Here is a 13201-nt window from a genome sequence, read left to right as displayed (position 1 = left end):
CGCAGCCTCGCTCTGCATGTACTCTGTTATGGCGGCTTGGAGTTGTGGTATCCATAGCAACGGCGTCAGCTTGTGCTGTTCTGCCAGAGCTATTTAGAGAAAAGGTTGTTTGAAACTTTCTTGTATGTGTAATGTTACTGTTAATTTGTATTGTTTATTTCACTTTTGTGCTATTATCTACCCTCACTTTGCTTTGGCAATGTATTACACAGTTTCCCATGCCAATAAAACCCTTGATTGAATTGAATTGAATTGAAAGGAGGAGATAGGAATGGCCAATGACCGGAGGAACGTATAACGCCCCACAGCACTGGTCGACCAATCGCCGTTTGCGTTGTCATGCTAGCGGTCACGCGTGGCCTAAGCTAATCGTCATGCAATCCCTTCCTCAAAGTCAGGTATAATGCGAGAAACATGCCTATATTTTCTCGAAAGTCCGTATGCCACGATTCCAACGCTATACAGTATTACAGATAGCAAGTAATTATCTCAACATCTCAGAAAATTTTGTAATGGTGTACTTCTTCGTTGACAGAAATGTTCAGGCTAATGTTTTTTAGCTACCGCGCCAATTGACTCCCATTCACTCCTTGAAGGAGAGCTCTCCTTGGTCCCATCAACCCAGAATGGCACCGTGGCCCATTGACGTAGCATGGGCAACGTACACAATGGGCCTTAAATACGATTCCGATAGAGTTCCCCAATCTCCCAAAAGGATCTCATGGCTCTGCTCAACGAACGAAGAGACATGAAGAGCACTTAGTTACTTTTTGGTCTCTCTAAACTCCGACAAACTCAAGACGTAATTTTTTGGGTGGTGAATATCTCGCTGTCTTGAAGCCACTTCTGACACCATGTATGATCTTAGTTCAGATATGACTGTTATTGCGCAGCAGAGACGAGAGACTGGCTCAGCTTCAAACTTTAGTCATCATTTTAGTGTAATGCCCAAGCCCTACCGTTCCCAAGTTATTGACGAAAAAACTGTCCCTCCCGGCGCTAACTCTCTAGCTCAAACTATTGCCCTGTGAACTCCTCACCAATAACACGAACAAACTAAAACACAGGCCCAGCTGCCCTTACTGCCTATACCCAGACCTGGTTAAAAAACGAGTGTTATCGAATGCTTTAGCCTGCCTAGAGTCAATGCCAGACTGACGGCTTGTTCAAATCCTGTATCTTATGCTTTAGCCTGCCTGGTTCTTGTCGTGTGGGAGATCTTTGTGGCTATACCAGCTTTGGTCTCAGGAGTAAGTTGGTGGTTTGAGGATAGTTCTCAGGTTGTTCAATCATCAAATTTTATTTATAAAGCCCTTCTTACATCAGCTGATGGTCACAAAGTGCTGTACAGAAACCCAGCCTAAAACCCCAAACAGCAAGCAATGCAGGTGTAGAAGCACAGTGGCTAGGAAAAACTCCCTAGAAAGGCGCAGAACTAGGGAAGAAACCTAGAGAGGAACCAGGCTATGAGGGGTGGCAGTCCTCTTCTGGCTGTGCCGGGTGGAGATTATAACGAACATTGCCAAGATGTTCAAATGTTCATAAGAGTGACCAGCAGGTCATAATATAATCACAGTGGGTTGTAAGGGTGTAACAGGTCAGCACCTCAGAGTAAATGTCAAGTTGGCTTTTCATACCAATCATTTAAGAGTATCTCTACTCCTGCTGTCTCTAGAGAGTTGAAAACAGCAGGTCTGGGACAGGTAGCATGTCCCTGCTAATGCTCTCCTAATTCTTTCCCTTTTTCTCTCTTTCTTTCTCTCTCTCCTCGAGGACGCTGAGCTCTAGACTATGCCTCAGGACATTGGCTTGATGACTGCCTTGCTGTCCCTAGTCCACCTGGTCGTGCGTGGCTGCTCCATTTCAACTGTTCTGCCTGCGGGCTTAAGAACCCTGACTGTCACTGGGACGTGCTAACCTGTGTCCCAGACTGCTGTTTTCGACTCTTTCTCTCTATCAGGAGCCTCTTAGCGCTGAGATGGCAGAGCTAAGACCCGCTGTGCACTCAGGAGCCTGAGGAATGGAAACTCCAGTCCTCTGGGCCTGACACACTAACACACCTGACACAACTAACACACCTGAACACACTAACCACACCTGACACTGCTGTAGGCTATACCTCAGTTAATCACGGACGAACGAGGACCGGAGTTGGCCCCCTGCTGTAGGCTATACTCAGTAAACACGGCCGAGAGACTGGAGTTGGCCCTCCTGCTGTAGGCTAACCTCGTAAGCACAGACCGACGAGGACTGGAGTTGGCCCTCCCTGCTGTAGGCTATACTCAGTAACACGGCCGACGAGGACTGGAGTTGGCCCCCTGCTGTAGCTATACCTCAGTAAGCACGGACCGACGAGGACTGGAGTTGGCCTCCCTGCTGTAGGCTATACCTCAGTAAGCACAGACCGACAGAGGACTGGAGTTGGCCCTCCCTGCTGTAGGCTTACTCAGTAAGCAGGACCGACGAGGACTGGAGTTGGCCCTCCCTGCTGTAGGCTATACTCAGTAAGCCAGGACGACGAGGACTGGAGTTGGCCTCCCTGCTGTAGGCTATACCTCAGTAAGCACGGCCGACGAGGACGGAGTTGGCCCTCCTGCTGTAGGCTATACTCAGTAACACGGACCGACGCTGACGCCTTTTGGACATCTTTTTTGCCCTGTCTGGATCAGCCTTGATTTTCACATTCACGGACATCGTTTTTTTGGCCGGTCTGGACCAAATCTGAACCAATCATAGACGTTTATGTTAGGTTCAGTTCTGTCCTGTCTGGACCGAGGCCTTGATTTGGCCAACATAGACAATATAAATGACATATTTTCAACATTCAGAACCGTAAATTAACCTGATTTCAAGTCCGGAAATACTTAATTTCACCTTTCCTCAGAACTTAATTTGAATACCTTCAACGTCTGGAAAAACATATTTTACATGTCTTTTCAATGTAATCTTGCTTACTGGGACTATTCTTGTAGGGGCAGATTTTTGTGTGTGTCTTGCCTAGGGTGGCAGAACGTCCAGGACCGGCCCTGCTCAAAGGGATATTCAATGTCGTTTTATTTTGGATTTTTACCCATCTACAATAGGTGCCTCTTTGGAGGCATTGGAAAATCTCCCTGGTCTTTGTGGTTGAATCTGTGTTTGAAATTCACTGCTCGACTGAGGGACCTTATATACAGTATAATTGTATGGGGTACAGAGATGAGGTAGTCATAAAAAAATGATGTTAAACCTATTCTTGCACACAGAGTGAGTCCATGCAACTTATTATGTGATTTAAGCAATAGTTTTTACTCCTGAACTTATTTTGGCTTTCCAATACAGAAGGTTGAATATGAATAACTCAAGACAAGACAATTCAGCTTTTCATTTTTAATTAATTTATAAAAATGTCTAAAAACATAATTCCACTTTGAAAYTATGGGGTATTGTGTATAGGTCCGTGACACAATCTCAATTGAATCCATTTAAAATTCAGGCTGTAACACAACAAAACATGGAAAAAGTCAAGGGGTGTGAATACTRTCTGAAGGCACTGTGTGTGTGTTTGTATCGTCTCACGTTGTCTCATTTTCTGGTAATGAGCTTATTTCCTTATTAATGTACAAGYTTTAAAGGAGGAAGCGAGCGTTAAGTGAATGGCTGTCAGAAAGGAAGGAGGGTGTAGGAAGGACTGTGACAGAGGAGACAGACAGAAACTCCACTGGTCCGAGTCATCACCTGAGGACCAGACCAGTCAGCTTGTTACCTGGAGAGGATACAAGAGGAAAACATACTATTGTATAAATTAACAATGGGACACATCTGATGTTCTGTCTAGTAGGTYCAATTTGAATGCACAAAAATACCGTGACGAGATCCCGAGGCCCTTTTTTAATGGTATCTGTGACCAACAGATGCATATCTGTATTCCCAGTCATGTGAAATRCATAGATTAGGGCCTAATGAATTTATTTCAATTGACTGATTTCCTTATATAAACTGTAACTCTTTATCTTTGAAATTGTTGAATGTTGCATTTAATTTTTGTTTTACATTATACGCTACTAAAAGCCCTGTCGAGTATCCTTCTGCTCTAATAAAAGCCCTGTCGAGTATCCTTCTGCTCTAATAAAAGCCCTGTCTAGTATCCTTCTACTCTAATAAAAGCCCTGTCTAGTATCCTTCTACTCTAATAAAAGCCCGTCGAGTATCCCTTCTTAACTTCTAGAATAAAAGCCCCGTCGAGTTATCCTTCTACTCTAATAAAAGCCCCGTCGAGAATCCTTCTACTCTAATAAAGCCCGTCGAGTATCCTTCTACTCTAATAAAAGCCTGTCTAGTATCCTTCTACTCTATAAGCCCCGTCGAGTATCCTTCTACTCTAATAAAAGGCCCGTGTCGAGTATCCTTTTACTCTAATAAAAGCCCGTCGAGTATCCTTCTACTCTAATAAAGCCCTGTCTAGTATCCTTCTACTCAAAATAAACTGTTAATATCTTCAGCTCTAAAGCCCTGTCTAGTTATTCCCTTCTACTCTAATAAAAGCCCCGTCTAGTATCCTTCTACTCTAATAAAAGCCCCGTCGAGTATCCTTCTACTCTAATAAAAAAGCCCTGTCTAGTATCCTTCTACTCTAATAAAAGCCCCGTCTAGTACCCTTCTACTCTAGTAAAAGCCCTGTCTAGTATCCTTCTACTCTAATAAAAAAGCCCTGTCTAGTATCTCTAATAAAAGCCTTGATTGAGGTCGAGAGACGTGCGTCCTCCGAAACACAACCCTGTTCCTTCGCCTGCTTAACCCGGAAGCCAGCCACACCAATGTGTTGGAGGAAACACTGGCGACCGTGTCAGCGTGCACTGTGCCCGGCCCGCCACAGGAGTCGCTAGAGCGCGATGGGTCAAGGACATCCCTTCCGGCCAAAACCTCCCCTAACCGGGACGACGCTGGGCCAACCCGTGGGTCTCCCGGTCGCAGCCATCTGTGACAGAGCCTGGACTCGAACCAGGATCTKTAGTGGCACAGCTAGCAACTGCGATGCAGTGACTTAAACCACTGCGCCACACYGGAGGCTGTTAATTTCTTTCCTCCTTAATGCATTTGAGCCAATCAGTTGTGTTTTTGACAACATAGTGTAGGTATACAGAAGATAGACCTATTTGGTAAAGGACCAAGTCCATATTATGTCAAGAACAGCTCAAATAAGCAAAGAGAAACAACAGTCCATTATTACTTTAAGACATGAATGTCAGTCAATCGGGTCCATTTCAAGAACTTTGAAAGTTTCTTCAAGTGCAGTCCCAAAAACCATCAAGCGCAATGATGAAACTGGCTCTCATGAGGACCGCCACAGGAAAGGAAGACCCAGGGTTACCTCTGCTGCAGAGGATAAATTCATTAGAGTTACCAGCCTCAGAAATTCCATCCCAAATAAATGCTTCACAGAGTTCAAGTAAAGGACACATCTCAAAAACAACTGTTCAGAAGAGTCTGTGAATCAGGCCTTCATGGTCAAATTGCTGCAAAGAAACCACTACTAAAGGACACCAATAATAAGAAGAGACTTGCTTGGGCCAAGAAACATAAGCAATTAACATTAGACCGGTGGAGTCCAAATTAGAAATGTTTGGTTCCAACCGCCGTGTCTTTGTGAGACGGAGAGAAGGTGAACGGACAAACTCTGCATGTGTGGTTCCCACCATGAAGCGTGGAGGTGTGATGGTGACCCTGTCTGTGATATATTTAGAATTAAAGGCTCACTTAACCAGCATGGCTASCACAGCATTCTGCAGCGATACGCCATCCCACCTGGTTTGGGCTTAAGGGGACTATCATTTGTTTTTCAACAGGACAATGACCCAACACACCTCCAGGCTGTGTAAGGGCTATTTGACCAAGGAGAGTGATGAGTGCTGCATCAGATGACCTGTCCTCCACAGTCCCCCGACCTCAACCCAATTCAGATGGTTTGGGATGAGTTGGACCATAAGTGCTCAGCATAAAGTTGGACCTTTAAGACTTTTTGGAAAAGCATTCCAGGTGAAGCTGGTTGAGAGAATGCCAAMAGTGTGTCATCAAGGGCGGCTACTTTGAAGAATCTCAAATATATTTGATCTATTAACACTTTGATTACTACATAATTCCATTTGTGTTATTTCATAGTTTTTATCATTTCATTGATACCTACACTATTAGTCTACAATGTAGAAAACTGTAAAAATAATGAAAGGTGTCCAAACATTTGACTGGTAGTGTAGGAGACAGAACTGCATTAAGGCCCAGTACGGTCATGGATGTATGGGTCAGTATTCTTTCCTCTCTTTCCAGTAAAATGTCTACATGGACCGTAAATGAACTCTGCTTCTTTTTCATCATCATCATCATCAGAGCCAGCACTCCTGTACTGGTACACTGCATGTGAAACTGAACATGACGCCACCTAGTGGAGAAAACAAAAACCCAGGATGTGTTTGACCAAGTGTTGTTGGAAAGAGAAAGTTCCAGAACAGTTTCCATTACAGAGCTCCGCCACCTGATGAAGCAGATACTAAACAAAGCCAACTTTATTGAATGTTATATTACATCATTGGGGCATGAATGCATTTTCCAAGTGTACAAATTATGCTGAGGAGTTTGATGTGAATTAGAAAACAAAGTCACAACATGTTTCAGCTTGGATCATCGCTGTCAAAAATGATGGGTTTGATCAGCCAAAAACAAAGCATTGATTAGAGCTAGAAGAGACGAATGCTACAGACCCAACACCAGATCAGGGATCAACCTCTCAAAGCTGGGAATGGCCATCTGCTCCATTCTACCCAACATTCAATTATAAACTAAAAGGAAACAATGAAAGAGATTGTGTCTATTTCTAGGTAATCCACAGGGAGAAACTTGAAACTAGGATGAAAGATCAACCAAAGAGACATTAGGCATTTAACAAGAGGGGTTTGTTTTCTGTTTGAGGGTGTGGATCAGAGAGAGGTTTGTTTTCTGTTTGAGGGTGTGGATCAGAGAGAGAGAGGGGTTTGTTTTCTGCAGGAGGTGTAGATCGAGAGAGAGAGGGGTGTCTGTGGGGTGTGTCGGGTTCTATGAGGGTGTGATCAGAGAGAGAGAGGGTTTGTTCTCTGTTTGAGGGTGTGATCAGAGAGAGGTTTGTTTCTGTATGAGGGTGGATCAGAGAGGGTTTGTTTCTGTATGAGGGTGTGATCAGAGACGGTTTGTTTTCTGTATGAGGGTGTGGATCAGAGAGAGAAGGGTTTGTTTTCTGTTTGAGGCGTGTGGATCAGAGAGAGGGTTTGTTTCTGTTTGAGGGTGTGGATCAGAGAGAGGGTTGTTTTCTGTATGAGGGTGTGCATCAGAGAGAGACGGGTTTTTTTCTGCATTGACAGTTTGCCTTAAACAAGAACATAGCTGGGGTCTCAGTGGGAGTCCGGATCAGATGCCAGAGTCTACATCGACCAGCTCTGGGGCATTGGTATTGGGATGTTACTCTCAAAAGCTGCTTGAAGTTTTGGGGTCCGGCATCTGTGACTGTAGAGGCAATACAGAGGACAGGGCCTAATCATTTGCTTTCAATTTATTTCATAGGATTATGTTGCTATTTCAACTGAAAAAAGGGTCAATACAACAACAATTGTGTTAAGTAACAAACATAAAAATAATTGCATGATTGAGAAATCTGGTTGGAAAACAAGAGCTGCTGTATTGGGAAACTGTATGAACAGAGCTACTGGATCGCAGCTACGCTGCCACAGTGGATCGGCAGCTACGCCTAGGCCACAGTGGATCGGCAGCTACGCCTGGGCCACAGTGGATCGGCACTACGCCTGGCCACAGTGGATCGCAGCTAGCGGGCCACAGTGGATCGCAGCACGCCTGGCCACAGTGGATCGGCAGCTACGCTCTGACCAAAGTGATCGCAGCTACGCTGGACACACAGTGGATCGGCAGCTACGCCTGGACCACAGTGGATCGGCAGCTACGCCTGGACCACAGTGGATCGGCAGCACGCCTGACACAGTGGATCGCAGCTACGCGGCTGACCACAGATCGGCAGCTACGCCTGCCACAGGACCGCAGTACGCTGGACCACAGTGGATCCAGCTACGCCTGACCACAGGGATCGGCAGCTACGCCTGGACCACAGTGGATCGGAGCTACGCTGGACCACAGTGGATCGCAGCTACGCCTGGACCACAGGGATCGGCAGCTACGCCGGGACCACAGTGGATCGGCAGCTACGCCTGGACCACAGTGGATCGCAGCTACGCCTGGACCGACAGCTGGATCGCGCAGCTACGCCTGCGACCACAGTGGATCGGCAGCTACGCCTGGACTTACTGTGGATCGGCATGGTCATATTCACCAGACAGAAGAGAAAACAGACTGAAAAAGGGAGAACACAAAACTTTCTTCTTTCCAAAAAGAAAACATTTGTTTTCCATTGAAAAACAGTACTACGTTTTACACTAATGAACACGACCCGTTGATCTTGCAACCCAACATCAAAATGGTTCGTAGTCCCTGATGGAAAAGCAACCACTTGTCTTTAAGGAACTCACCAGGCAGACACCGCAGGTGTGCACTAAAGCTGCCTTAGCGGCCGTCTTCTGATCATGTCCCTTGGCCTTCTTGGCCTCCGCTTGTTTCTTGGCATTCTTCTGCTGAGACTGGACTTTTTGATGACCACGTGCCATGTCTGGTCCTAGAGCTGGAGGTACAAGCCAACAGGCTGGGTGAGTGTTACTGAATAGGTTGTTATCAATAAAACCTTACACTACGCTGCAGTGTGTGTTGGTGGGGGCGCTGTGTGAGTGTGTTGGTCATGGCGCTGCCTGCGTTGGTGGGGGACGTGTTGGTGGGGCGTGTGAGTATTAAGTATCCAGTGGTGTAAAGTACTTCAGTAAAAATACTTTAAAGTACGACTTAAGTAGTTTTTTGTGGTATCTGTACTTTACTATTTATATTTTTGACAACTTTTACTTCACTACATTCCTAAATAAAATAATGTACTTTTTACTTAATACATTTTCCCCTGAACCAAAAGTACTCGAAACATTTTTAATGCTTAGCAGGACAGGAAAACAGTCCAATTCACACACTTATCAAGAGAACATCCCTGGTCATCCCTACTGCCTCTGATCTGGCAGACTCAKTAGACAGAGAACATCCCTGCTGCCTCACTAAACACATATGCTTTGTTTGTAAAATGATGTCTGAGTGTTGGAGTGTACCCCTGGTTTGCTTAATATAAGGAATTTGAAATACTTTTACTACTTCAGTATATTTTAAACCAAATACTTTTAGACTTTTACTCAAGTTGTATTTTACTGGGTGACTTACTTTACCTGGAGTCATTTTCTATTAGGGTATCTTTACTTTTACTCAAGTATGACAATTGGGTACTTTRCCCACCACTYTAAGTATCTAATTTGCATYAAGTAGTACAGTGTTCCCAAARTGGCGGCCTGCGAGCCYAATTTGGCCCGTAGGTGGTTGTATTTGGCCCCCCAAGTTTTCTGAGCAATTTCTTTGATATTTGAAAAAAAAAATGAAGATTTCTAATTTCCATTGTTGGACATAAGAATCTGTTCTGAAGTATTCCCACACAMAGAGAAACATGTGATTGTATACAAATGTAAGCAAGGTTTGAAATGATTGTTTTTGTGAACTATTATATCTGTTTGGGCTTCTTGCGATCAATTTGCAGTCRACAAATGATTTGTAATTATGTTCCAGCCCCCCCGACAATCCYCTCAAGAAAAAAAAACAGCCGCTGCTTAATCTAGTTGATAAACCCTGAAGTAGAATAAAAAGTTGTATTGTAATTTCAGATTTTTTTCAAATTGTTGTGTGAGTGTTGGTGCTGTGTGAGTAGGGTGGGATGTGTGTTTTAAGTATTTKATTTGCATAAAGTAGTATAAAAAGCTGTTTTCTAAATTCATAAATTGTTTCAAACTTCTGTATAAAGCATGATCACRCTACCTTACATTATTATTGGTATAAATAATATGACCAACCTACTTTACATTGGACTGAAATTACTGTAAGTATGTATTCTGTACTGCCTCATTTGCAAAGTAATGTGCATACTACAGCATTTCATAACATGGCCAGGGCGATATAAATGATTTATTGATGGAACCATATGCCTGAGCTTGATCTGTTAACGTTAGCACAGGTGAACATTGTAAACTCATCCACAGGAGCTACAAAACGTATGCTTAGAAAGTATGCATAGCTAGCTAGGTTACGGTCTGATCCACGAGGATATAGTTAGCCAGTAGGTAGCTAAGTGGTTAGCTAGCTAAATAGTATTCACATAGCTCTGGTCCATCGGCCGACGAAAACTGCTCGTTGGGACGATACGACGCATGCGTGTGGTTCAACGCTAATCCGTCAATTTCGCATTTTGGACGACACCCTTCGCACAGTGAAGACAACCTTCTCAAGTAACATCTGTACTTTAGGCAGTTACGAAAGTATATTGAATATCCAGTCATTAAACAAAAACGGAAAGGGCAGAGGCAACTAATTGTCGTCGCGCGATGGATTAGAGCTAGTGCGGACATAACCAGACAACTTGGCTAGTTAACGTTGGTTAGCTGGCTAGGTTAGCTAGCTAGRTAAACATATAGCTACCTAGTTATCTAGCTAGATATGGGTGATTACCCAAATACACCACACTGTGATGACTCACAAAACTAGTGAGAGAACGTTAGTTATCAGTAACGTTATCTTTGACTGAACGGCGGTTGATCGTTTGCTAGCTAAATAATTAGCGCTAGCTCTGTTGTTAGCAAACATGCTAGCTTCCAGCTTACCATATGGTAGACTGTCTAGCTAGCAACGTTCCGGTTTGTAGTTGATAAAGGCATACTGTTACATACGATAAGGTGCGCTAATGCTAGATTACCCTAAATAAATAAGAATTGTCGAATAAATGTGGCTGCTAGCAAGATACTATACATTACCTCAGTCTTGGCAAAAAGGTCTGGATGGCAACGCTGTTCAAAGGCTTCACGAAAATGTGGCACACAGCACCGCTGATATGGTTAGCCAAGCTAGCTACTTCTTCTTCTTTGGTATTATGGCGGTCCGCAAACAAATCTTATAGGTGAATGCCGCCACCTACTGTATTGGCTGTGTATCAGCRTGCTATTCTGTATGCATTCGTTACACTTTATGAAAAAATTGTCGCCTCATCACTAGTCCACTACTTGGCCCTGGCTGATCCTACACCAGGCCAGCAGCCTGGYAGGACGGGACACTATCGTTCAAAACAKRTTGCAATTCTTCTGCAGTAAAATMTTGTACACCCATGTACTTCTTTGCAGCTGCCACCACAACATCTATCCTCTGTAATTTTTTCATTCCTGCGGTACAGTTAACAACCATGGCCATCAARGCCAAAAAACAAACCTTACTGAAGCACATGTTACTCCTAACTCTCTATTGACCTCACTCTGGACCCATCTTCCTCTACTACMCTCTTTACTGCCTCAGCATACACCATCTTCTGTACTACTTTGATCCTGGCAACCTCAACCTGACTTTCTATCACTGGACCCCTCTGATCTCCAGCACCATTGGTACCCCTACAGTTTACACACACAACTTTGTCTAACGATACTACACATTCCTTTGTATCATGTCCGCCTGCACACTTCTCACATATAGTAATCTCCCTCCTACACACTGCTGCCACATGACCATAAGCTTGACACCTGAAACACTGTAATGGGTTCGGGACAAAAGCACTCACGGCATTACTAACACATCCTAACTCGACTTTATCTGGTTAAAACTCTGCATCAAAACTCAGTAGTACAGACAGTGTCTTCTCTGTTTCACCACGCTCTCCACCAGGTCTGCGCCGCACCAAACAGAGTGTCACAGACACCGGGAATCTTCAACTTCAGTTGGCCRTCAACACTTAATACCACTACAGTGATAACTCTTTTCAATGGCTCTCTGCTCCAGAGAGGAAAGCAAGTCACAGTCGTAGTCCCCAGTCGCGTGGTGCGGAGTGCACGCTCCCTCTAGACGGCAGAAACGCAAAAATAACAACACAATTCCACTTCGAGTCACTTTCACCGACCCAACCTTCCCCAACCTCTTGTCCACCTAACCTGACACAACATATGGATCAGTCAGAAGGSAAGGATCCATTCTCTCTGAAAATCTCAATCCCACTGGGGGAAAAAAAGATATTCATCACCATCAGAACAAGGCTCAAACTCGGTGGTCTTCACTGCAACTGCCACCCGCTGTTAATTCATACTCACTCTCATCATGTTKAATTTTCTTCTGCAGCAGTCCATATTTACTCTAAATGTGATCCACTTTCTTCCAACCTCCATGGGTTTCCCTGACTCCATCTCCAAGTCCGACAATCATTTGGGCGAACCCGCCATCTTGTCATCTTGTCATTCCAAGCTAGCTAGCTGGCTGACCCAACATATTTGTCACATGACTCTTTGTGGCAAATGAATCAATTCAATTTAAGGGTTAACATAAGTTAACATTGCCAAAGCAAGTGAAGCAGATAATAAACAAAAGGGAAATAAACAATAAAATGAACAGTAAACATTACACTCACAGAAGTTCCAAAACAATAAAGACATTTCAAATGTCATATTATGTCTATATACAGTGTTGTAATGATGTGCAAACAGTTAAAGTACAAAAGGGAAAATAAATAAACATAAATATGGTTTGTATTTACAATGCTGTTTGTTCTTCATTGGTTGACATTTTCTTGTGGCAACAGGTCACACATCTTGCTGCTGTGATGGCACACTGTGGTATTTCACCCAATAGATATGGGAGTTTATCAAGATTGGGTTTGTTTTCGAATTCTTTGTGGGTCTGTGTAATCTGAGGGAAATATGTGTCTCTAATATGGTCATACATTTGGCAGGAGGTTAGGATGTGCAGCTCAGTTTCCACCTCATTTTGTGGGCAGTGTGCACATAGCCTGTCTTCTCTTGAGAGCCAGGTCTGCCTACGGCGGCCTTTCTCAATAGCAAAGCTATGCAGTAAATGATAAGAATAGTGTACATATAAATCATATGGATTGTTTTTTGCATGGCCGAACGGCAATAAGGGCCAAGACTGACCAGTGAGATAGGTATAGAGTAGAGTATATAGCATAGTGAGATGAGTTACTGTCGGGTATTTGTAAACATTGATGTACAGATCGCTGGCATTTGGTTTAATA

The 13201-nt window shown here is 43.9% G+C and overlaps 1 protein-coding gene and 2 long non-coding RNA genes across 5 annotated transcripts; 2 read left to right on the top strand and 1 right to left on the bottom strand.

Annotated features, from left to right (window-relative positions):
- The first annotated feature begins 4081 nt into the window (after positions 1-4081).
- LOC139027662 (uncharacterized) lies at positions 4082-4623 on the top strand. Its single transcript, XR_011479783.1, has 3 exons — positions 4082-4155; positions 4226-4287; positions 4500-4623. It is a non-coding gene; the product is annotated as an uncharacterized lncRNA (long non-coding RNA).
- Positions 4624-6061: 1438 nt separating this feature from the next.
- On the top strand, positions 6062-7440 carry LOC139027661 (uncharacterized). 3 transcript variants are annotated; one of them, XR_011479780.1, is made up of 3 exons: positions 6062-7020; positions 7213-7234; positions 7270-7440. It is a non-coding gene; the product is annotated as an uncharacterized lncRNA (long non-coding RNA). The 3 variants fall into 3 exon arrangements; XR_011479782.1 differs by having other exon boundaries at positions 7213-7254; positions 7290-7440; XR_011479781.1 differs by lacking the exon at positions 7213-7234 and having other exon boundaries at positions 7290-7440.
- Positions 7262-11071, bottom strand: LOC111963262 (zinc finger protein 706). Its single transcript, XM_023986587.2, has 3 exons — positions 10953-11071; positions 8541-8689; positions 7262-7509 (listed from the first exon to the last, which is right to left on the bottom strand). The coding sequence occupies exons 2-3, from the start codon at positions 8673-8675 to the stop codon at positions 7471-7473; spliced, it is 174 nt and encodes a 57-aa protein (XP_023842355.2). The 5' UTR covers positions 8676-8689; positions 10953-11071; the 3' UTR covers positions 7262-7470.
- Between the last annotated feature and the right edge of the window lie 2130 nt (positions 11072-13201).

The sequence above is a fragment of the Salvelinus sp. IW2-2015 genome, linkage group LG4q.2 (genome assembly GCF_002910315.2).
Source record: "Salvelinus sp. IW2-2015 linkage group LG4q.2, ASM291031v2, whole genome shotgun sequence".
Lineage (NCBI taxonomy): Eukaryota > Metazoa > Chordata > Actinopteri > Salmoniformes > Salmonidae > Salvelinus > Salvelinus sp. IW2-2015.
Note: the sequence above shows the minus strand (reverse complement) of the source record. Positions and strands in the feature narration are given on the sequence as shown.

Excerpts from the sequence above, each read along its gene's own strand:
- LOC111963262 (XM_023986587.2), bottom strand. The coding sequence starts at position 8,675 with ATGGCACGTGGTCATCAAAAAGTCCAGTCTCAGCAGAAGAATGCCAAG. Across the intron at positions 7,510-8,540 it reads ACACCTGCGGTGTCTGCCTG|TCACAGATGCCGGACCCCAA; the intron begins GTGAGTTCCTTA and ends TTGCCTCTACAG.